This window comes from Chrysochloris asiatica, unplaced genomic scaffold (genome assembly GCF_000296735.1).
Source record: "Chrysochloris asiatica unplaced genomic scaffold, ChrAsi1.0 scaffold00020, whole genome shotgun sequence".
Lineage (NCBI taxonomy): Eukaryota > Metazoa > Chordata > Mammalia > Afrosoricida > Chrysochloridae > Chrysochloris > Chrysochloris asiatica.
In genome coordinates, this window is record NW_006408538.1 from 872,683 (window position 1) to 896,523 (window position 23,841).

The 23,841-nt window shown below is 38.4% G+C and overlaps 1 protein-coding gene across 1 annotated transcript in view; it reads right to left on the reverse strand.

The window, feature by feature from the left end:
• The window catches only part of ANK3 (ankyrin 3, node of Ranvier (ankyrin G)), a 393,472-nt gene that overhangs the window by 128,322 nt on the left and 241,309 nt on the right, over positions 1 to 23,841 (reverse strand). Inside the window, exons 17-23 of the mRNA XM_006837454.1 lie at positions 20,109 to 20,306; positions 15,261 to 15,359; positions 7,614 to 7,712; positions 7,425 to 7,523; positions 6,811 to 6,906; positions 668 to 740; positions 444 to 506 (exon numbers count right to left, since the gene is read on the reverse strand). Of these exons, the coding sequence (XP_006837517.1) occupies positions 444 to 506; positions 668 to 740; positions 6,811 to 6,906; positions 7,425 to 7,523; positions 7,614 to 7,712; positions 15,261 to 15,359; positions 20,109 to 20,306 (727 nt within the window). The remainder of the gene's footprint in view (positions 1 to 443; positions 507 to 667; positions 741 to 6,810; positions 6,907 to 7,424; positions 7,524 to 7,613; positions 7,713 to 15,260; positions 15,360 to 20,108; positions 20,307 to 23,841) is intronic.

The following is a 23,841-nucleotide window of genomic DNA, read 5'->3' on the forward strand; positions in this document are numbered from 1 at the left end:
GCGTAGAGTCAATTCTAGAAGTCATTTAATCCTTTAACTGTAACAATATCTTCTCTTTTTAAAAAATTTAAAAACCTAAAGACATTTATTACCCAGAAGTGAAAGACAATAAATTTCTGCTGTTTTTTTTAAAATTAGTTTTCCTTTTCTAGGTGTTAAGATGTAAACAATAAAAATACCACATTTCTACAAGACAGAAACAAATAGAAAATCATCCAGATGATTAGTGACACTTTCGTGTTTTCCCAGGTGAGAATAGACTCAAGGAGAGATGATTTCAAGAAGCTAAAAGAAGACAGCCTGTAATACCAAATATTGCACTTAAAATTTTTTGCATAAATTAAAGATTTCAAAAATATATGAAAAGTTAGTGAATCAAGAAGATCAGAAATGAAAGCTAAAGCTGGCAGTTAAACTTCATCACAATAAAAATTCACAAATACCTTCTTCAACATCTGAGATATATTCACCATCACTGAGCATTTCAGGGGTGCTGGCTTTTCGAACTGCATGATTTAAGCGAACAATGTAAGTGTATAAAAATGCATATTCCTGATATAACACCTATTTCAATTCTTCTAAGACATTTTGGCAATGAACTTTCCTCAGGAAACAGCAAATGCACAGTTACTCATAATGATTAAAAATTCAAGGGATGTTTCCATACCTTCATCATCAGACATATCAAGAACTTCATTCATTGTTTCTGGAACATTCATTTTGTGTTTCTCTGTGATGGTCTAGTAACAAAAAAAAAAACAGTTCATTAACTGTACGCAAACCTAGATTTTTAATGAGGCTATTCATTTCTTTCTAAATAAATCAACTGCTTTTACGTGGGAGGTACGCGTTTAATACTTAAAAGTTTTACGTATAAAATGTTCCTTAGTACCAATAAGGTCTTCAACACATGACATAGGAAGGATACAAGGTAAAGAAATTCTAGTATCACAATATAACAGATTAGGTTTCTAACAAGGTTCTTCAAAGGAAAAGATAGGTATTGTCTTTACCTAACTCTACTGTTATACTTCTCAGGATGAACTTGACACCCCATTCCACTAAAGGTCTTTGCTGAAAATAAGCCAAAGGAATGGCAAGCAATATGTTTTTATTACATATGCCAGACAGTTACTACTTTTGTCCTCTTCTGTACCTTTTAATTCTTAGAATGTATCAACTACTATGAGATTTTTAATATCATATAATCTTTACAGTTTTGTGTGTATAAAACACTTATTTTAAAAGTCTTAAATATCTTATAAATATCCTGGTGTGGTTTCTGAACTACAAAGTTGGTTTGAACCACAAGGTCGGTGGAGGTTCAAACTCACCAGTGGCTTCTCGGAAACTCTATAGAGTCGCTATAAGTTGGAACCCACTTGACTGCATTTAACAACAACAACCAGTATAGGTATAAATTTATCAAAGAAGACACAAAAGAATCAATAAGGCATTTGCTTCTAAGAGTAGGTTTGAACTGGTGACCTTGAGGTTAGCAGTATAGTGCTTATCACATGGATTATGTCCAAAAGACAGTGTCAGCATTATTTACTAGTACATTTTAGTGACTGTGTTTGGATCTAAAAATAAGGCTGATTTTAATTCTGAGCATATGAAAGATGACAGTTACAAAGAAAGATACACAATTAAACAAGAGAACCGAAAAAAAGCTAGGTTGTTAAGAAAAGGTACAAATCGATTGTTTCTTAGCAACAACACTTGGTAAATGTGATTTACAGCCTTCCTCCCCAATTATAGCTTTAAAATAAAGCATTATTGGGTGATTCTAATAGCATGTAATACTGCCATTGGGCTTTTTTTAAAAAAAGCTTATTTTGAAAACAGTTTTAGATTTACAGAAAAGTTGCAAAGATTTAGTATAGAGAGTTCTCATACACCTTACACCTTGGTTTCCTATTAGTCATATCTTACATGTATATGGTATATTGTCATAATTAATGAATATTTGTATAATTAATGAGTCCTGGTGTGGCGCTATAGGATAAGCACTCAACCACAAGATTGGTTTGAACTGCAAGGTCAGTGGTTCAAACTCACCAGCAGCTCTTTAGAAACCCCATACAGAGTGGCTATGGGTCAGAAGCGACTTGACGGCACTGAGCAATAAAAATGCAATTAATTAATTAAAGTGCATAATTGATTCCGTTTTTACATAATGTCTTTCTGTCCCAAGATCTCATCCAGGACACTGCATTATATTGACTCCCCTTGGAGGTGGCAATTTCTCAAGGCTTTTTTAAAAAATATAAATTGAACAGTTTTCATCAGCATTGGTCAGGTATTTTGTGGCATGTTCCTCAACTGGATTTTATCTGACTTGTTTCTCATGGTTTGGTGAGGGTTATCTATTTCTTGGAGAAAGATCACAGGGATGAAGTGTGAATTTCATCCCTTCAGTACATTATGATCAATGTGACATCACCGTTGATGTTGATCTTGATCACCTGACTGAGGTAGTGTTCTATTCTATTTCCTCCCTTTCTCTATTGTTTACTTTGGAAGAAAGTCACTGGAAACAGCCTACAGTTAAGGAGTAGGTACTTATGTTCCACTTGCTTGAGTATTATCATAAAGTATTTGGAATTTGTTTGTCCAAGAGATATTTATCTTATGTCAGTAGGGATTCATGGATACTTATTTTATATTTTGTCCTATACATACCTACATAATTCTATTTATATCTTTGCCCAACATTTTCTAGCTCTGGCCATGTGAACTCTTTGGGTTGGCTTTTGTGTCCTTTTGACATGTCCCTAAATTGTTTTGTGTATGTATATATGTTCTTAGTTCTTTTATTTTTGGCAGGGGTAAGTACTTCATTGATTTTCGTCAGAATGAGTTGCTCCTGGCTCACTTTATAGATTTCTTGTCCCTATTCTAGATGTAGACATTTCTCCAAGGAGCTCTGGTTCTTTTTACTAGAGGATGATACTAGAAACTATTATCTGGGCACCAAGTGAACTGGGGAATAGAAGATTTTAAACAATGAAGTTTAAATAGCTTGATTAAGTTTTTTTTTTGGATTATTAGCTTCCACCAATTCAGTTTCCTATGTTGTGAAAACTCAATTCTCATTTACTAAAACATATTTCTCAGAATTGCCACATCGTATACCATACATTATAAAACACACATTCTTCCTTTAAGGTTTTTGAAATACTGGTCTTATATGGTGATAGTAGTTGCCTTGTCTTGCAGACCACCACCTCATGGCACTTGCAGACTCCAGTAACTGCAAAGATCATGCCTCTGGTGGGACTTGTGCTATTTACCTAGCTTCCGATCATGGGCTACATCCTGAATTACATCAGTCTCCACAAAACCGGGCTGACAAGGTGGTGTTTCAGCTTGAAATAAAGTCTTCAATACCTCAATGCTGGACAGAATCGCAGGGATTTTGAAAGACTTTCTATAAATCACCATGAGCACTTTATTTCCTGGATGCCTCATTTGAGTCATTAGGTAAAACGAACTTTCCTAAGTGACAGTATGAATTGTGTCTTCTTTCTCTGGTGGCCCCTGCTGTAAAGTCACAGAGAGCTGATGGTGCTGGGGGTGGAATGGCATGACTTCCATACATTTTCCAGAGGAATCAGAGCCTCGACACCCTTCTCTGGTCTGGGAGAATACCTGACGCTGTCATTTTACTTCCTTGGTCTTCAATGTTACTTTCTCTTGTAGCTTTTTGGTATCAAAGAAACATTTTGAAATTCATTTATATTCAAACAGGTTTGTACTCTGAACTATTATAAATGTTTTGAGTGCTTCGTCTCTCTCACCACTGAAAAATAAGTTTTATAAACCTATTGCAGCGTTTCTCTTTTATAGCACTATGATGATGTCTTTGTTAACTGTCATCAAGTCAGTTCTGACACACAATGATGCTGTATATGGGGTTTCCAAGGAGGAGTTAGTGGGTTTGAACCACCAACCTTTGTGGTTAACAGTCCACTGCTGATCCTACACAGCTGCATCAGGAATCCAGCATTGTGATACTGCCATTACTTAATGCCTTGTCCTCTTACCTCTCTTTCCCATCACACAAACCAAAAAGCCAAATCTTGTTGATCCTGACTTACAGAAACTCTATGTTGTTAAGTTGTTGTTAAGTTCTGACTCTTGTGGCCCTGTATAGGGTTTCTGAGGCTATAAAGTTTTACAGGCACAGAAAGCCTTATTTTCTCCCATGGAACAACTTAATTTTCTCCATTGTGGGCTAGAACCACAAATCTTGTGGTTAGCAGTTCAGTGCTTATCCTACAGAGCCACCAGGCTTCCCATAGTGACCCTATAAGGTAGAGTAGAACTGCTCCCTAGGGTTTCCAAGACTGTAAATCTTTATGGGAGCAGATTGCTACACTTTATCCCATAAAGCATGGTGGGTAGTTCTGAACCACGAACCTTTTAGTAAGCAGTCAAGCGCTTAATCACTGTACCACCACCACTCATTTTACCTACCAAAGACAGAGCTATACAGAATATCTATAAAGTTAAGATTCATTAAGACTCTTTTCTTTGACTATTTCCTTGAGAATTTAGTAATAGACTTCAAGATACTGAATAGTCTTCAAGGGCCTAAATCAACATGTACTCATTGAGTTTTCTCTTTAGACAAACTGTATTATGACGTTAGACATCTGCCCTTGAAAGTAGGGGCCTTTACATCACCAATTTACCTTTCAGAGACAGCAAGGCTCCAAAATGATGGAAATGAGGAACAGATGCCCCGTGGCTCACTCTGACCTCCATTTTTGTTGTGAGTTATAGGGTCTGCACTGAAACAAAACCTGGCAAATTAGCCAGGCTGCCTAGAAAGTACAAGAAAATACTTTTCACCTTTGCCAGGAATGCTTTTTGTGGCTCTGAGTACTGATGCTCAGCACTGATGTTATTATGAGAAGGGGCCCGGGTGGCACAGTGAGTAAAGACCTCAGCTGCCAACCAAGTAGTTCCATACAGATGTGTAGCCTTGGGAAATCAACAGGACAGTTCTACCTTATCCCGGCAGTGAAGCATCGAAATGAACATGACAGCAAGAGGTTTGTTTTTGTTGATGTTATGACATGGTAGACTCATAAATTAGGGCATGAGTACAGTTTTCTTGTTTTGTATTTTTTAACTTTTTCTCACTTCAGTGGATCCACTTTTTTGGACAGTGTGACTTAAAAAAATAGTGGTCCATACTTGGATCTCAGAGTAAATGTCTGTGAGCATCACTGGCAGAGACATTTGGTAAATTTTCATTCTCCTTGTCTCTATCTCTGTAGCCTTTCTCTAGGGATGTTCAGCATCAGCAGTGTTAATTTTTGGGTACAATAATTCTTTAATATGGGGGTGGTGGACTATTCAGTATATTGTAGAATGTTTTTCAGCATCCCTGGACTCTACCTAGATGTCCATAGAACCTCACTAGTGTTGATGATCAAAAATGTCTACAAACACTGTCATATGCCCCCTGGAGGGCAAAAGCTTCCCCTGTTGAGAATCAGTATAGTAGCCTACTAAAGTCATTAATTTTTTTCTCTTGCATATTTCAAAATCTCTGTTGTGATTAGCAGGATGCTTTTTTAGTTTCTACAGCCTGGACATAGACAAACAATTCAATCTGCAGGTAGCTGCAGAGCCACCAGCTTCTCACATGAAGCTCTGTGTGATCTGAAGATGAGAACAACTATGCCTTCATTTATGTTGGACAGTGGTTGAAGAATAGTGGAGGCAAATGTTCCAGAGTCCTAAATTTACATTATATGTAGTCAATCTAGAGCCTATGTAATAGCCACAGAGTCAGAAGCCTCTGATACGGTGCAATCTCTGCTTTCAGTTCCAAATGTAACCAGACTGTGATGCAGTTCAAAGGGGCCAGATGGGGATAAAGAAATGACTTATCCTGGAAACTGTAGCTTGTAAAACTGTATCTGATGCACCAGGGCTGCCTGGCAAGCATTTACTTCAATTTTAACAAAACACTGTATTGTTTGCTCTGTGAAATCCTTCAACAGGTGGCCAGTAGAGAAGCGATCATCAAAAACAACTTCTATCCTTTTTGTGACTTTTTATGTTTTTTAATAGTGTTATTTCTTTTACAATAATGATAAGGTATCTATATAACATTTGTGAGGTAATACATTTTAATGGGCAACTAAAGAGTTGTCAACTTCCTTATAATACCAAGGAAGAATGTTCAACTTTCTATCTTCACCATTATTTCATTAAAAGAAAAAAAAAACCTGACATCAAAACAAATCTGCTCATGCAAACATTTAACGTCTTGGAAACCTTATGAATTGGAAATGACTGAACGGCACACAAGTTGGAACCGACTCAAAGACACACAACAACACACAACAACAAACAACAGACACTCTAAAGCTAGCTGTTAATGTAAACTTTGGGGAGGATAGTGGCTCCATAGGATAAGCACTGGACTGCAAACCACAAGGTTGGTAGTTCAAGTCCACCAACCACTTCACAAGATAAAGATGAGGCTTTCTGCTTCTCTAAGATTTACAGCCTGGGGAACCTTACAAAGGGTCACTAAGTGTCGAACTGATTTAATGGCACTTAACAACAACAATACAATCTTTATAAAAGTATTTTTTAGTGTTTTTACTTTTTATTAATATCAGAAACGACAGTTTTGCTATCCTGACTTTCAACTGTGACAGCATTTCGAAACAGAGTGTTAACTAGATGGGGAAACAGAAGGATTCATATCAGAGAAACCCATGAAAAAGTACGACCTAAGAAGTGCCTCCCATAGTAACGAGGTGCTCATCCATTACTTACAGTTGTCATTATGGTCTCTTCAGTCACTATCTTTAGGGTGTCGACCACTGAGATGTAGCCAAGGCGACGGGCAATGGCTAGGGCAGTGTTTCCATTCTGGAAAGGGGAAATGCGGACAGGGAATTAACACGTCGTCTTCTACATGTTCTAATGTCTATATATTTTCACGTGCTTTGCTTACACAAAACCTAAGGAGTGTCTCTCATTGTCATGCACAGAAAGTGTTTCACTAGAGACATGCCTTGCACAAAACCTGCCAAACCTGTTCCTGTTCATAGAGCAGTCTGGGCAGCTACACATAGAATCCAAGAGACTCTTTATATGTTTCAAGTAAGTAATCAGTGAAACATAAAACATAATTCTTCTTGTAAATCTGCTTCCTACCAACTGACAATGCAATCAGTTGTTTTTACAGTGTGAAACACTAGCCATACCCCCCCTCTCTGGACAACTCACAACAATACGGTTATTGTCCTTTTTTCCTTATTTTATTATGGACTTTGTCCATGACAATGCGTACAAGTACAAAAGCAACAGACGTGCACAATGGAAAATGTAAACAAACTCCAGGATCATCTCCTCCCTCTTCCTTTCACCTGGCTCTTAGCCCTTACCACAGTGAGTTCATTGGGCGAGGCATTGTTCTGAAGCAACACATTTATTATATGTGTATGTCCCTGTTGAGCAGCTTGGTGCAATGGCGTGTATCCATTCTGTAGAAGGAAGAGAGCAGGGATGACTGACTTCCTTTGACACAAAATCATTGATTTTTTTTGTTTTAAACAAAAGGAAAAAGAGTTTACCTTTGTTTTGGCATTAACCTTTGCAGAATGCTGGAGTAGGAAATTAACAATCTTGATGTTTCCATAGTGGCAGCCCACATGTAACGGTGTGTATCCCATCTGTAATTATACATGTGCATATACAGATATTAAAGAGCCATGCAGAATGCATACTTTTAATAATAGCTATCCTGAAGAGAAGATTGCTATTTACCTTTTCTCTTTGAGGTACCAAAATCAGTTCTTCCCCTTATATTTAAAAAAATTACCTTTGGTAATTCTGAGAGATAGTCTTAGACACAGAGTATGGTGGCTCTGTAGGATAAGCACTGGACTGCAAATCACAAGAGTGTTTTTGTTCTGCAAATATACAGTCTCAGAAACCCTATGCAGGGTTGCTATGAGTTGAAAGTGGCTCAAAGACACGTAACAGCAGGAACAACCAGCCTTAGATATAAGAGCAATAGCATACCACAGGCATATAAATGTCTAATCACCTAAAGTACTCTCATTTATCAGTTCATTTTATTCTCTTAATGATTTTAAACAAAGAAAGATGTCACAACTAACAGCCTAGATAGACTAAGTAGATTCTTGCACAAGCACACTTGGATTGGAGTTTACGGAACATTCTACCCTCTAAAAGTCTAACACCTAAGCAAAAAATACCAAGTGGCTCAGTGATAAAGCAAGGTAGTACATGATCCTCAGAATGCATGATACAAATAGAGACATAAAAATACCAAAGAGGAGGAGACTGGTGTGAGTTAGGGTTGTCTGAGAAGTTACAAACTTGATTTATATATGCTCTAGTTAATGTCTCTGCTGGCCTAGCAGAGAAACACTTGTGATGCAGTGGTTAACTGCCTGGATGCTAACTGAAAGGTCACTGGTTCAAAGCAACCAGCCGCTCTGCAGGACAAAGATGTGACTGTCTGCTTCTGTAATGAATATAGTCTTGTCAACCCGGTAGGATATTCTACGATATTCTACAGGGCCACTAGGAGTCTTGACAGTAGACTTTGATTTAGGGCTTGCCTACCTGGAGTTCCGCAACTTGAAAATCGTTAGTTTAGATGAAGTAATGGATTGTTTCTCAAATTAGTATCCACTGATACATGAAGGGCTAAAGTTCTCTATGAAAATATGTACACATACATACTTTTTTCATCACAATTATTTTTTTGGTAAAACTTGACCACTTTAATTAAAAAAAAAAACAAAATCACAGTTCTCTTGATGACAGCAGATGTGCATGTGGTGATGGTTTTTTCCTGGTTGTTTTGTAGTCTTCACCCATAAATTTATGCGTCCATCATTTTTAGGTTTGTTAACTTGAGCATATTTCTCCCAGATAATCTTGCCTCCCTGTGTAACTAGGCCCAACTCACATTCACTTCAGTGACAGTTCCATTGGTGATCACACCCAAAATTGTAGCCCATTAATTTGATGAATGATTTGTATTTAGGTGGTTTTCACGTAAAGCCATCTCCAACAAAACAGACTTTAACCTTTTCTATGCTTTCTTTTTCTCTTTTCTGTTTGAAAACCTTTTTTTTTCGGAATGACTTTTTTTTTTTTTTTTATGTTTATTGTGAATTATGTGAAAGTTTACATGGGAGAACATTCACTTTACGTTCATCTGACCGTATATTGTTTCATTGTCATGGTTACAAGCCCCTCCATGCATCATCAACCAACCAAAGGATGTATCATGCAAGCCTGCCCCCCAGTTGTCAGCATATAGCCCCTCTCCCTCTCTGGGTCTAAAGTCCCCAGCCACTCCATCTTTCCATATCATCTCTGCCTCCATCTCTGGCGTCACTCCTTCTCTGGGTAGGGTCCCACACTCTTCTCTTCTCCCTTGATGCTCCCAGGGACCGCCACTCCTGGACTGCAAAGTCAATCACTCTCCTCCTTTTGCTACAAAACGTCCATCTTTACATTTCCAACCCTCACAGTCCTGATAACAATGATTCACCATTGTACCATAAGGGACCTATCCCCATCTCCTTTCATCAGCCCCACCCAGACAGGTTGGATACTACTCAGTGGAGATTCTACCTTCCTCCGCGCCCTCTGGATCTAGGCTCCCTCTTGAAAGCTTGTAAGCCAGTCACTTCTTGCCTTTGTACCCCCTCATTTTGGGTAGCCAATGTCCAAGTTGCCCATCCCTATCTACTCTGTGTATGGAGGGGGTGGGAATGATCCTTGCTATAAAGATTTGTTTCCTCTTTTGAGCTACTGCATCTATAGGTGTAGGTCAAGTTCATCAAATTGTATCAGATTACTCTTTTTTTTTCTCTTCTTTCTTCTTCTAGTTGAGCTGTGAGCATCCAGTCATCGAAGCCAGGTCTAGTGGGTATTATCTACAAGTGTGGATGTTCTTATACATATGCCCTCTCTTCTTATCAGCTGGATGCTTCACTCTCCACTCTAGTCCTCTGTGGCTATGTCAATGACTCTGGGCCCAAGAGTCCCCAGGTCTTGCCACAATGCTGGCTAACCAGGTCTCCACCTGGGTTCATAGGAGTCTACTGAATGTTGCGGGGCTTAGCTCGCAGCTTCATTGCTGTTTTTCCCTCACTTCGCCTTATCGGTGACGAACATGGTCACCAATCAGAGTGCATGCCTGCTCATGTATTCCCATTGAGTCTTTGAAAGGAGTTTGCCCTGAGGGGACCCAACCACTTGCCTTGATGGCTTCTGGGTGAGCAACTTGCTTGTTCTTGCAGTAGTTAGTCGGACTGCCATTATTGTTTTTGATTTTTCCTGTGGGTATTTCTTTCAAAAAGTATCTTCTGTTCTTCTTGTCACTTCAGGTTGATCTGCTTGTCCTTTCAAGTGGAAATTTCCCACTTCAGAAGATTCTGGGTGAGGTTCAGGATTCCACCTATGGTCGTAAGCAATACAGAGGCCGACTAATTTTTAATACTTCTGTATCTCTCTGGACATGGACTTTGGGCAGAGGGACTTCCCATTTTCCTGCTTTCTCTTTTGTTTTTGTTTAATCATATTGGAAATTAGTGAATAGCTTGGGATTACCCCTCTTAGTGAAACAGATAAGCAGGTACTGCACCTTGTAGTGTCTTCTCATCTTCTGTTTGGTATTTCTCTTTTTATTATCTTGATAGTCTTTTGTCATTTGCACTTTCTCAGCATGGCGCTGCTTATGGAAGAGCTTAGCCTGCAGACCAATTAGCTTGTTGACCTTTGAACGTTCATGAGCCTCTCCACTTCTTTCTCTATTTTCTCATGACACTCCAAACTATATCCATAGTGCTTAAGGCAGAACTCAGTATGTTCATTTTTTGGCATGGTGATGGCAGCAAAGCCACTGGCTGAAGCCTCCGGTGTGCGAAGAATCACTCCATTTTCGGGTCCCTGAAACCTATGAACCAGCTCACAAGTACTTTTTAAAAGTAAGGATATTTTAGATCTTTTTCTAGGAGATGACATCACTGCAGATACCACATGATTTCACTGTCATGTTTAATTTAGGTTTATAATGACTTGGGCAATACCAGTTAAGGAAAAGACAGAGCCACTGACTTTTGATTACCATATTTCTCAAAGTGGCATGGATTTGTTTGTTCATATTTCCCAGGTCTGTATCTCATATGCAATGGCACTAAAGTCTCTTTATGGTCACCCCATTAAATAGGTAGAATTTGGAAATGAGATACCTCAGACCACAGCTGGTTGTAAAGAGTGAAGACACCCGATCAGGGATGCAACCCCCTATACAGCTGCCTGTGGTCAGTTTCTGTTCCACAAATGAAACCACCAGTATATTCCTAGTGCACAGACTCCCATTAATAACAAAACCACATGTACAAAGGTAAGTCAAAAATTACTGCTACAAAAGCAAGGCAACACCTGTTAAACAAAAATAACAACATACGACGCTACTGACTCTTGCTACATCGGTTCATCTAGGTCTATACACTTCTGAAGGCAGGCTTTTCATCTCTCTAACCTGGTGTGGTACCACAAGACCAGCACTGGATTGCAAACTACAAGGTTGGAAGTTCAAACCAGAAACCCTATACAAGGTAACTGAGTTGGAACCAACTGAAAGGCACTTAACAATCCTTTCCTGAAGAATTCTGTGCTATTTGATTTTGTTGTTGTTGTGATGTGCCATGGAGTTGGTTTTGACTCATAGCGACCCTGTACAGGGTTTCCGAGGCTGTAAATCTTTACGGGAGCAGAAAGCCTTATCTTTCTCCCGCGGAACAGCTGGTAGTTTCGAACTGTGGTCCCTGAGGTTCACAGCCCGATTCGTAACCACTACGCTACCAGAGTTCCTGCTATTTGATTTACAGCATATCAAAATGGCAGTTATGGCACCCTCAAGGGATTCAAATTGTACTTGTGTTTCTTTTAAATGTTCTTTGGGTTTGGGGGGGCAAAAGAAGTCAGAGCTGTAGAGTGGATGGAGTCAGGTTTACCAATGGATTATCGCAAGACAGCCTACTTCTAAGAATGAGTCGGTGCACTGTCATGAGGGAAAACTACTCCTTGGTGCAACTTTTCTGTCCTTTTCTCACCAATGCAATTTTCAATTTTCTTAAAATTTCTTCTTAACAAGCCTCCATGATTATCCTGTGTTCTTTTAGATAATATAGTCAAGAGTACTCCTTTGGGAACCCAAAGAAATAGTTGCTATAACCTTCTAAGCTGACCTCTGCCTTCAATTTACTGAGCCCAGCAGATCCCCTCAGAAGCACTATTTTGAGTGGACCTTTTTTTTGAAGGCACCCTAATGAGACTAAGACAAGTGAATGAACTAGAACCTTAGCAGCAATACTGATTTTCAATGTACCGTTGCGTATTTGCTTATGTTATCATCTGAAATAAAATCTTTCTATTGTCATATTATAATACATACAGCTTTATAATATGCAAATCAAAGGTAAAGAGTCATGGAATACTAAGATATTTTTATGAATAGTAACATATTTTTGTGAATAGTTTGCTCACTTTATCTAAGAAACTGGTTAAGTGAATTTCATAAAACTGAAATGTTTCCTTTAGAAAATAAACTCTCATTGTTTCATTTAATGCAAGCAGTTCAGTTGAAATTCTCAGTATTCCAAAAGAAGGCAAAGTTGAAGGTTTCCTTTCCATGTTATTTTTGCTTTATTATTCACTTCCAAAATGAGTATAGGAACAAACTGGGGGAAAACACTTACGGAGTCAGAAGAGTCAAAGATTATGAAAGAATATATTGATAAGGACAAGAGAAAATAAGTTGTCACCTCTGTCCCTAGACCATTTTTACTGTCATTATTGACATGTGCTTTTTCTCTAAAAAGTCTGAGTTCTGCAAGGGTGAGAGGGTGGTTTTTTTTTTTTTTTTTAAGTTCAAATACCATGGTAAAATTTGGCAAGAAACAGAAGCTCTAGAATGAATATAAAATAAGTATCAAATAATCTCTCAGAAATTAATGTTTAAAATACATTTAAAGAAATACCATTTAATGATTAGAGAAAACCCCTGAGAACCAATGCCTCAATGTGTTTTAGGGATGGCCTAAGTGAAATGTTTCAGCACATCTTCCTTTGTAAAAGCAAAAGAAGTGTCTTCATCATAGCTTAACAACATGGAATATTAAGCGTCTGTACCTAGCAACACAATTTAGTGTGACTTGAATTGATTAACTTTAAATGTGAAGAAGTGATGGGGCATACAGGGCGATCAAGCTAGTGGAGAGACTGAAAAAGCTTTTATCAGGGCTTGCTTGTCTTTTCTAACAGAAAATAGCCTATGAGTCTTCACTTTTTTCTTTTTAAATTAAAGCCAATGAATAGAACAGTATTCTACCACCTGAAGTTTCCTTCTTCATTAGCACATATCTGAAAGTTCTTTATGCACAAAGTTGTGGAGTCCTGGCATGGTGCTATAGGATAAGCACTGGACTGCTAACTACAGGGCTGGCAGTACAAGCCCATCCGTTGCTCTTTTGGAACTCTATATAGGGTTGCCATGCGTTGGAACAGACTTGATGGCACTTAATAACATTTACAAAGTTAAGCAGCAAGTTTACATTGTCTATCACTTTCGACTTCTACTCTGATTATACATCCATCGCAATTTTAATCTGACAGGTGGCTTTGATCTTAGAAGACAATAAAAATTAAAGAAAGAATTTGTAAGAGACAGAATGATGCTTTCTAAATTAAGTGATTCTGCAAAATTTCTATGGAAGAAAAAACACGATATGCTTCAAACATATTGTAACAAAGGAAAAATGATTGCTGTCTGTGTCCTGGGTTAAGAGAAAGCTGTGGTGGAGATCCAAGTACCTTAAACTGAAGGGTAAATGTATAAATCAGGAGAATTTTCCATGTACCCTTCCTTCTTTCCCGTCCTTTGAGCATCATTGTCATAGTTCCTGACTGAATTTGGGTGTATACGTTTTATATACTGGGGCAGAAAAATATTGAGAAACTTGACCAAGTCCTTGCATTCTAGAATCTTATGTATTGAAAGGGAGAGCAAACAAGTCTCCGTGAGAGGGGTGTGTGTGTGTGGTAGTGTGGACAAATAAAACAATATAGGATGGATGTATTTATTATGAAGTCTAACAAGTTTCCAAAGTAGGTAATTCTTCAGTGCTAAAGGTATTCAAGCAAAATAAAGGAAATAAATCCAATCTGTTCTTGATGTCTGTAATACTTTTGTTACTTGGTTAATTTCTGGTGATACGTCCAAATTATTGTTAAGTGTTATCGAGTCAGTTCCGGCTCATGGTGACCCTATAAAGGTTTCCTGAGGAGCAGCTCATGGATTTGAACCACCAATTATGAAGTTAATAGTCCAGCGCTCATCCTACAGCACCATACTAGGACCGATATTATCAGCATCTTCAGTATTTGTTCTAATACTTCAGAGCTTTTCTATATTATGCATAAAATATTCGTTTTCAGATTATAACATTTAAATAAGCAGTCTTTTATGTGTGTCAACATGACACATATAAAGATGAGTTCAATTTAAAAACAGATAAAACAAATTTAATATGAAGGAAAAAAATTAAACATCAAAGAAAATATTCAGAAAAATTAAATGAATTATGATGACATTACTTTTATTATATGAGTCTGAAATCCTAGCCTTATGTAAGATTAATCATTAATTTAAAATCCTTTTTAGCTTTTTTTATAAAGAGAACTATTGTGGCCATGAAAAGGGGAGAAGAAAAGAAGAAAACGGGGAGTGTTAGAAAAAGATAACATGAAAGCTACACACTATAAAAATTTAGCACTTCAAGTAATAACTGAATCAATATTATTTAATCCTTTTTCAAAAATTATGCCTGAACAAAGTTGAGGTCAGAGATTACTGACACATTTTTAATATTCATTTTTCAGATGCAAAAACTAATAAAGGTATAAGCCTTCACTCTCTACTCTTGCAATATGAATATTATGGCAAAGAATCATCAATGTTATTATAGAAGGATATTAATTTGCAGTATGGTAAAGTCCCCCGGCATCAAAGTTATGGCATGTGGGGCACTAAAGACAGAGTACAAATCAGGATTTGATCTATTGTGACTAATATGAAAATATAAAAATGTAGTTGCTTCCATACAGCAGCCCTCCAAATGACACTTTGTACAAGTAAATTCTCTCTATAGGATAAGAGGAGGGGATACCTTTGTCTGGGCATCCACATGGGCCCCTTGGTTTACCAGGACTTCGGCCACATTCACTCTGTCTTCTTGAGCAGCTAAATGCAGCGGGGTCAGGCCATTCTGCAAAAGATCAAGTCCACAGTCATCTTAGGAGGGACTACAGCACACACAGCACAATTGAATAATGTGAATTTAAGGAGAGAAAAACCAAATTTGTGCAGCTATTTGTGAATTTAAGGAGAGTAAGACCAAATTTGCACATAAAAGAAATACCCTTAGTGTTACCATATCGTATTAGTACTGTGGTAACATCGCTCTCTGCTGACTTAATGGAAAAGTACAAACATACACAAAGCTAGAGTGATTATTACAAAGAAACCTGTGCACTCATCATCATAGGTTCAGTCATTATGAATGTTTCTCTCACATTTGCTAGGATCCATCGCTCTTTCCCTGTTCATGCTTTTCTTTGCAAAATAATTTTAAAGCAAATCTCAGCCGAGAACAAAAACATATTATTTCTTCCTCTTACATTCCCCAATGTTCCTCTTCAAAAAAACAGACCTATTTTTACAAAAATTTCCTGTATTTTTAACACATTACTAATGGTACTTGCAGACTCCTGGTGAGGTGCTGTAGGATCAGCACCGGACTTCAAACCACAAGGTCGGCAGTTCAAACTCATCAGAAGCTCCTTGGAAACCCTCTACAGGGTCCCTATGAGTCAGAACTGACTCGATAGTACTTAACAAAAATGGTACTTGCTACAGTAAAAGTAATTAAAATAAAAATTATTTACAAAGGCAAGTCCCAGTGATTATTGTGTATGATGATAATACACAATAATCAGTGAAATGGATTGTGAATTATGAGAACTTCTAGGACGTTAGATGCCATACAGCTTGAATGAGGCAGACTATTTCAATCTGACCCTACTATAGAATATGCAGCCCATATGATTGTTCTAATGGAAGGGGAAAAAAATCACTAAGCCTGATACTCTAGTTTAAAAAGCCTCTGTAATTGCAAAGCAGTTTTTCACAAATAATATTTAAAAGAGAAACTCAGATAGTGTGTTGCTAAGTTCCTTCGAGTTGGTTCTGACCCATAGCGACTCTGTATAGGGTTTCTAAGGAGCAGTTGGTGAGCTTGAACCGCTGACCTTACGGTTCAAACCACCATTGCAGTCCAGCACATTAAGCCACAGCGCCACACCCAGGACTCTTTAGCTGGTGAATGTGACTGTTATTTCTCTCATCCAACAGCAGCCCAGGCAGTGATTTCTTAAGTCTTGGTGGAATGAAATCCAAAGCAGTGTCAGAAAAGGGTCCAGAGCACTCTCTGTGGAACATCATTTAAGGGCTGCCATTCTGACAAACTATAGGGCTCAAGAAGCGTCACTTGCTGCTGACTTCTTAAGTCACGTGTATGCAATTCTGTAGGAAACTCACTCAAATTGATTAAGAAAGAAGTCTAAAATGGAGGACTGATGCTAATGCATTTACTTGAAAATTCAAGCAAAATACACCAGGCCCAAAATTGGTACCTCTCAAACACTGACATCATCATTGAACAAATTGGACAGGCTTATGTTCCCCTCACTGTACAATGTCCCATGCTGTGCTTTAGAGCAAAGAGACTTTTCAGCCATAGCATTCTGTAAGAGGGCCATGTTCACCTATTCTTAGTGTGTGAATTTTCAAAACTGGGAAGATAACTTTACTGATTGGTTCTCGGGAGGTTTGGCAAAGGTATTTTGAGTACTCGTGTTAATTTCTCATGGTCCTCTTACCCCCCATCTATGTCCATGCCGTCCCATGGTTTACCCATTCTCTACCTCTGGCAGAAAACCACTTCCAGCTTTCCTTTCATTTTTTGTACATATCAAAGGTCTCATTGTTAATATTTTGCATATACCTTATACACACTCAACCTCTATTAGAAGAATCCTAGTCCTGCATTTAAACTGCTGTCTTGGTCTCTTTCAAGTCAGTGTGAGCTGTTTTAAGGCAGAATGAACGAAGTACAGTATACTAAGCTCAGAAGAAAAAAATATACTCTAGTAAATGTTAGAATGTGCTTCGGTTTGAGATTCTATTCCATGAAGACAAGTGGAATTTTTTAGCAAACTAGTAAAAAGCTACTCTATACATTTTGAAAATTCAAAACCTCAAGCAAATCCAGAGGGTACTGAATATTTGTAATTGTTTGGTGATTCACAGTAAGGGATGAGACACGTATTCTTCTTGTTTAAAATCAATGACATGAGAAAACTACAACAAGCATATCAGAAAAACAAAAACAAGAAAAATGTGTTCAATGATCAAAAAGAACTTTCAAGATACAAAAACTGAAAATAGGTTTCTCTGGTTTGCAATGCATATCTTTTGATCTCAAGAATTTGTGAAGTGACACCCTTGAGAATTTAAGACTCGTGGAGAGTAACCTTTTTTCAAAATTATAAAAAGTCCAAAATTAAGACAATTCTTTTTTTCACTACTTAGCAGAAGGATCTACATATTATTTCAATGAAACTTTATGGCATTTCTGTAAAGGGACAGTTTTTTTTATCTTCATTTGCTAGAGGAGAGAGCTAAGGCTTAGAAAAGCCACTGAACTTGCCCAAAGCATATGGTTGGTTGGTTGGTGATGTGCCATGGAGTTGGTTCTGACTCATAGCGACCCTGCAGCACAGGGTTTCCAAGGCTGTAAATCTTTACGGGAGCAGAAAGCCTCATCTTTCTTCCATGGAACAGCTGGTAGTTTCGAACTGCTGACCTTGTGGTTCACAGCCCGGTTTGCAACCACTACGCTACCAGAGCTACTCCAAAGCATAGCGGGAGCTTCAAAACGTTCATGAAAAAATTCCATTGGCTTCCAATTCCATGTTTCCATGAACTTTCTGAAGCCCCCTCATATAGCTAATTAGAGTCAGACTTAGTATTCAAACCTGAAGTCTCTGTGATTCCAAAACTCAGAACACATATGTTAACAATTTTGAAATTACTTGTTATTTATCATCATAAACGATTGCTATCTTGCAACTGCATATTAATATCTGAGTTATGGCTGAGAAATGCCAGCCACACTATACTGTGCCATGATCCAAGGGGAAGAGAAGAGGCTAAATGCTTGGTCGTAAGGGATTATAAGGCATATCTGGGTGGTGACATATTCAACACACTTGGCTGCTAACTGAAAAGTTGGGGTTCCAGTGGGGTCACCATGAATTGGAAATGACTCAATTGTTAACTAGTAGTTTGGTGGATTATCAAGAATTCTGGGGCGCTTTGGCAGTGCGGTTTGTGATTGTAAGATTTAGAAATTTAGAAAAATCTGTTCTGTTTTGGGTAGATCTCAAACTCAATGATTAATGAACAGTTCTGCAAACTTCATTTCTTAGACATTTGCGTTAAGAGGTACTACCTTCATTAGTATGGGACTCGACTTTCACTTTGCTCAACAAAACGCTGATCCTTTCTTCAGTTTACCAGTGGATATCAACGATGAGGGCAGGGCTGTTTCAAGAATTTAGTGAACAGTCCTAATAGATAATTTATATACCAAGACAAGACCTATGATCTGACAATTCTTGCACTGATGCAATAAGATAATTGCTCTAAATTTTCTTTTATTAAACGAGATCTCAGAAGGCATCACTATTTCCACTTTCTCTTTGTAGTCTGGGATTAAAAACTGGGACAGTCAAGGAGTCAAGCACCCAAAATGTCCATGTGGAATGAACCAACAGACTGTAATTTGCAACTTCTTATTTGTTATGTTCTGGTAAAATACTGTTGTTCTTTTACTTAGTGTAATTGCAAAGAACTTCATGTTATTACAAAAATTCATCTCAATTTGTGGACTTTCTATTATACCACTGTATGACTTTACAAATTTATTTTTACAATTCTCTTGTTAAACAGATTGCTTTCAGTTTTTCCATATGATAAACACCTTTGTACAAAACTAGGATAAATCAAAAATTATTTTTACAAAAATCATAGGCACTTTTACTAATTTACTATAAAATTTACTAATTTACTATAAAAATGTGAAATGACTGTTTTTTTTTGGCATATCTTCCATCTAGGTCTATGTATTTCTGAAGGTGGAATTTCTCTTTCTCTAAACATTCCCTCAAAGAATTCTGCACTGTTCCACTTACATCATGTCAAAATGGCATCGTCAAGGGACACAAATCACGCTCCTTTTGGAAACAAAAGGAAGCCTGAAGGGGCAAGATTGAGGATGAAGGATGAGTTTCAAAAGGGAGGTAAGGTTTCCCAACAAAATTCTTGTAGGACAGTTCTTGCTACACTCAAAGAATGAGCATGTGCATTGCTGTGATGGCAACAAAATTCCTTGGTGCAATTTTCCTGGTCTATTGATTACCAATGTAGTTTTCAATTTTCTTTAAACTTTTTCTTAATAAGCCTCCATGATCATCCTGTATCCTTTGTGAAAAATCTAGATCACCCCTTTGGGATCCCAAAAAGCATTACCTTCTAAGTTGACCTTTTTGTTTTGATTTTAACTGGCCCAGGAGATTACTTCAGAAAGCACTGCTTTGATTGCACCTTTTTTTTGAAGGCCCCTTAATAAGACCAAGACAAGTCTATTACAGAGAACTTGTCTGTAGCCATCCACTAATTGCAGAGACAGGTTTAAACGCATTAGGTGTGGAATAAACCCATGCATCTATGAACTGGAAGCCTAATACCAACACTTTTTGAATTACACCCTTATATAATACTCCAAACCCAAACCCACTGCTAACAAGCCAATTCTGACCTAGACTTGTCATGACTCTTCAGTGAGCTTCCTGCAGGGTGAGAGGTATGCTTTGTAAAGAAAGGAAAAGGCTACCTTATTACTCAAGTTCACGTTAGCATTTCTGCTGAGGAGCAGTGACACCATGTCCACGTGTCCTTCCTGAGCTGCAAGATGGACAGAAGCAATTCCTTGCCGGGTCACTGCATTTGCATCAGCACCGTACTCCAGCAGGGTTGTAGCTATGTCCATCTGGTTCTTTTTGGCAGCGATGTGCAGTGGCGTATAACCATTCTGTCAACACAAATTACCCAGTCACATGCCCAGGAATAGAAAAATGTGCACAGTGTATTTTTAGATGGTATACCCTTTCTAGTGAATTTTTTTGCTGAAAAAAATCCTGACTAAACAAAATAAACACAGGTCAATCAAGCAGTGCCATTAATGGAGTGTCCTCACATCCCTAACAAGGGAAAACAATTTAACAGAGACAGGTCCACACATGGAAATCCGAATATATCATGGTAATTTATCAGTTTTTCAAAAGGAATAGTTTTCCCTTTCATAGGGAAATGGGTTAGTAGATGCTCAATAATTATTTGCTTTGTTTAAAGTGGGTATGGGAAGAATCCCTACTAGCAAACAATCTAAATGGTACCACTGGATTATGATCACTAGTCCATTTTTAAAACCCTTTCAATGACTATTTGTGGTCCCTAAACTTGTACTTTTCTCCGAACCTACAGAATGTTGGTTTGAACCCACCAAGAAGCACTATGGAAGAAAGGCCTGGGAATCTGATTTCATAAAGATTGTTGTTGTTGTTGTCAGGTGCCATCGAGTCGGAACTGACTTATAGCAACTCCATGCACAGCTGAATGAAACAACCTCCCATCTTGGGCCAACCTCACTACCACTGCCACACTTGACGCCATCAATGATGCCACCTGGCCTATCCATCTTGTTGGGGGTCTTCCTCTTTTTCTCTGACCCTCCATCTTACCCAGAATGACATCCTTTTCCAGTGACTGTCCCCTCCCGACAATATGTCCAAAGTATGAGAGTCAAAGTTTAGCCATCTTGGCCTCCAATGAACACTCTGGTTGTACTTCGCCAAAACAGATCTATTGGTTCTTTTGGCAGTCCATGGCACTTTTAGTATTCTCCTCCAACACCACAATTCAAAGTCATCAATTCTTCTATGATCTTCCTTATTCACTTTATTCATCCAGCTTTCGCATCCATATGAGGTTATTGAAAATATCATGGCTTGGGTCAGGCGCACCTTAGTCCTCAAGTTGACATCTTTGCTCTTCAACACTTTAAAAAGTTCCTGTGCAGCAGATTTGCCTAATGCAATGCATCGTCTGATCTCTTGACTGCTGCTTCTGCGAATGTTGATAGTTGATCCAGAGCAGTGAAGTCCTTGACAACTTCAATCTTTTCTCCATTGATAAGAATGCTGTTTATTGGTCCAGTGGTGAGGATTTTTGGTTTCTTGACATTGAGATGCAATTCATATTGAAGGCTGTGTCCTTTGGTCTTCATCAGTAAATGTTTCAAGTCTTCACGTTCAGCAAGCAAGGTTGTATCATCTGCATATCGCAGGTTGTTAATGAGTCATCCTCCAATCCCGATGCCACATTTTTCTTCATATAACCCAGCTTCTCATATTATTTGCTCATCATACAGGTTGAGTAAGTATGGTGAAAGAATACAACCTTGTCGCACACCTTTCCCAATTTTAAAACATTCAGTGTTCCCGTGCTCTGTTCGAACAACTGCTTCTTGGTCCAGGTACAAATTCCTCAGAAGTACAATTAAGTGTTCCGGAATACTCATACTTCTCAATGTTGTCCATAGCTTGTCATGATCCACACAATCGAAAGCCTTTGTGTAGTAAATAAAGCATAGGTAAACATCTTTCTGATATTCTCTGCTTGCAGCCAAGATCCATCAGACATCAGCAATGATAACTCTCATTCCCCAGCCTCTTCTGAATCCAGCTTGAACCTCTGGAAGTTCTTTGTCAATCTATGATTGTAGCCGTTTCTGTATTACCTTTAGCAAAACTTTACTTGCTTGAGATATCAAAGAGATTGTCCGATGATTTCCTCATTCCGTTGGGTCACCTCTTTTGGAATGGGCATGAATATGGATCTCTTCCAATCAGTCGGCCAGATAGTTGTCTTCCAAATTTCTTCATAAAAATTAGACCTAAGGACACTCCACAGTGTAGTTCTGCTCCATAGCACATGGATTACCAGGTAATGGAATTACATGGATTACCAGGAATTGCAATCAACTCACCAACAATGGGGTTTCCTTCTTTTTGTGGTTTAAATGGCCATCTACTATTGGAAGGTTAAAAATTCTAATTTTCACGACAGTCATGATACCATAATCTGATCCTTTGTCCCCTGATTTCATCTTTCATCAAACTCTAGTCTCTATGCATGCTTCCTCAGTCTTAGAAAAAAATACATCAGAATGCTCCTTAGAAGTAAGAAGGGAGAAACACAGGCTGCCTTACTTTGGCAAGGACATCATATTTCAAAGAGCCTGAGTAAACATGAAGGAAACTAACACAATGGCCACAACAATGGATACAAAAATGCCAACAATTAGGAAGATGGCACAGAACTGAATCGGGCATACATTCTTCTGTTCTGTATAAGCTCGCCATGCGTCTGAGTCAACTCAATAGCTAATAGCAACAGCAGTGCTATATACTTCCGCGAGACTAGTCTTCCTGTAAGTCCCCTGAAACAGACAGCTTCTCTTCAACTTGCTCATTGCGCCACCATCTATCTATCTATCATTTAAAGCAGCAGGTCTCACATGAAGTGTTGTACTTCCCCTCTCCGCTCTTGTCCACCAAGCTAACTGTAATCTGAGAACTGAGCTCTTCTGTTTCCATAGCTGTTTTCTCTTACGAAAATATAAAGTTACTCAGAGCCTATATTTATCTTTGTTTTTTTTTGTTGTTGTTGTTGCTGTTAAGTGCCATCGAGTTAGTTCTAACTCATAGAGACCCTGTATAGGGTTCCCAAGGAGCAGCTGGTGAGTTTGAACTATTGACCTTGTGTTCAGACCGACCTTGCAGTCCAGCGCATTAACCCACAGTGCCACACCAGGAATTCTGTTGTTGTTGTTGTTGTTAAGTGCTGTTGAGTTGGCTCCGACCCATAGCGACCCTGCATAGGGTTTCCAAAGAGCAGCTGGTGAGCTTAAACCACCGACCTTGCAGTTCAAACGGCACTACAGTCTGGCGCATTAACCCACAGCGCTACACCAGGACTTTTAGTGCCTCATAATAATTGGAAGAGAATTATTAAACGAAGTGAGGAATTCCCATAATTTGATTCAAGCATATTTGAGCTTCAGAACATTCTAGCATCCTTCTCTTGGCTGACATGATGCTCGGCGGTAGAGGCAATCTCAGCCACAGTTGATTTGACAAAATTATCCATTAGCTAGGCCTCAAGAGCCTTTAGAGACACCCAGTCTGAAAAAAGGGCTTTGGGGACCTTGCCCTGGTTCACTGTCACTTAAGGAAAATGTAAGATCATATGGAGTGCTGGTGTGGTGCTTCAGGTTAATGCACTGGACAGCAAGGTCAGTTTGAACCACAAGGTTGGTGGTTCAAACCCACCAGCTGCTATGTAGACATATATATGTATGCATGCATGCATACATGTACACACATATATACATATGTACATACACACAGACACACACATATACACACATACACATGCATGCACATATATACACAGACACATACACGCACATATATACACACACAGACACATACACACACACACAC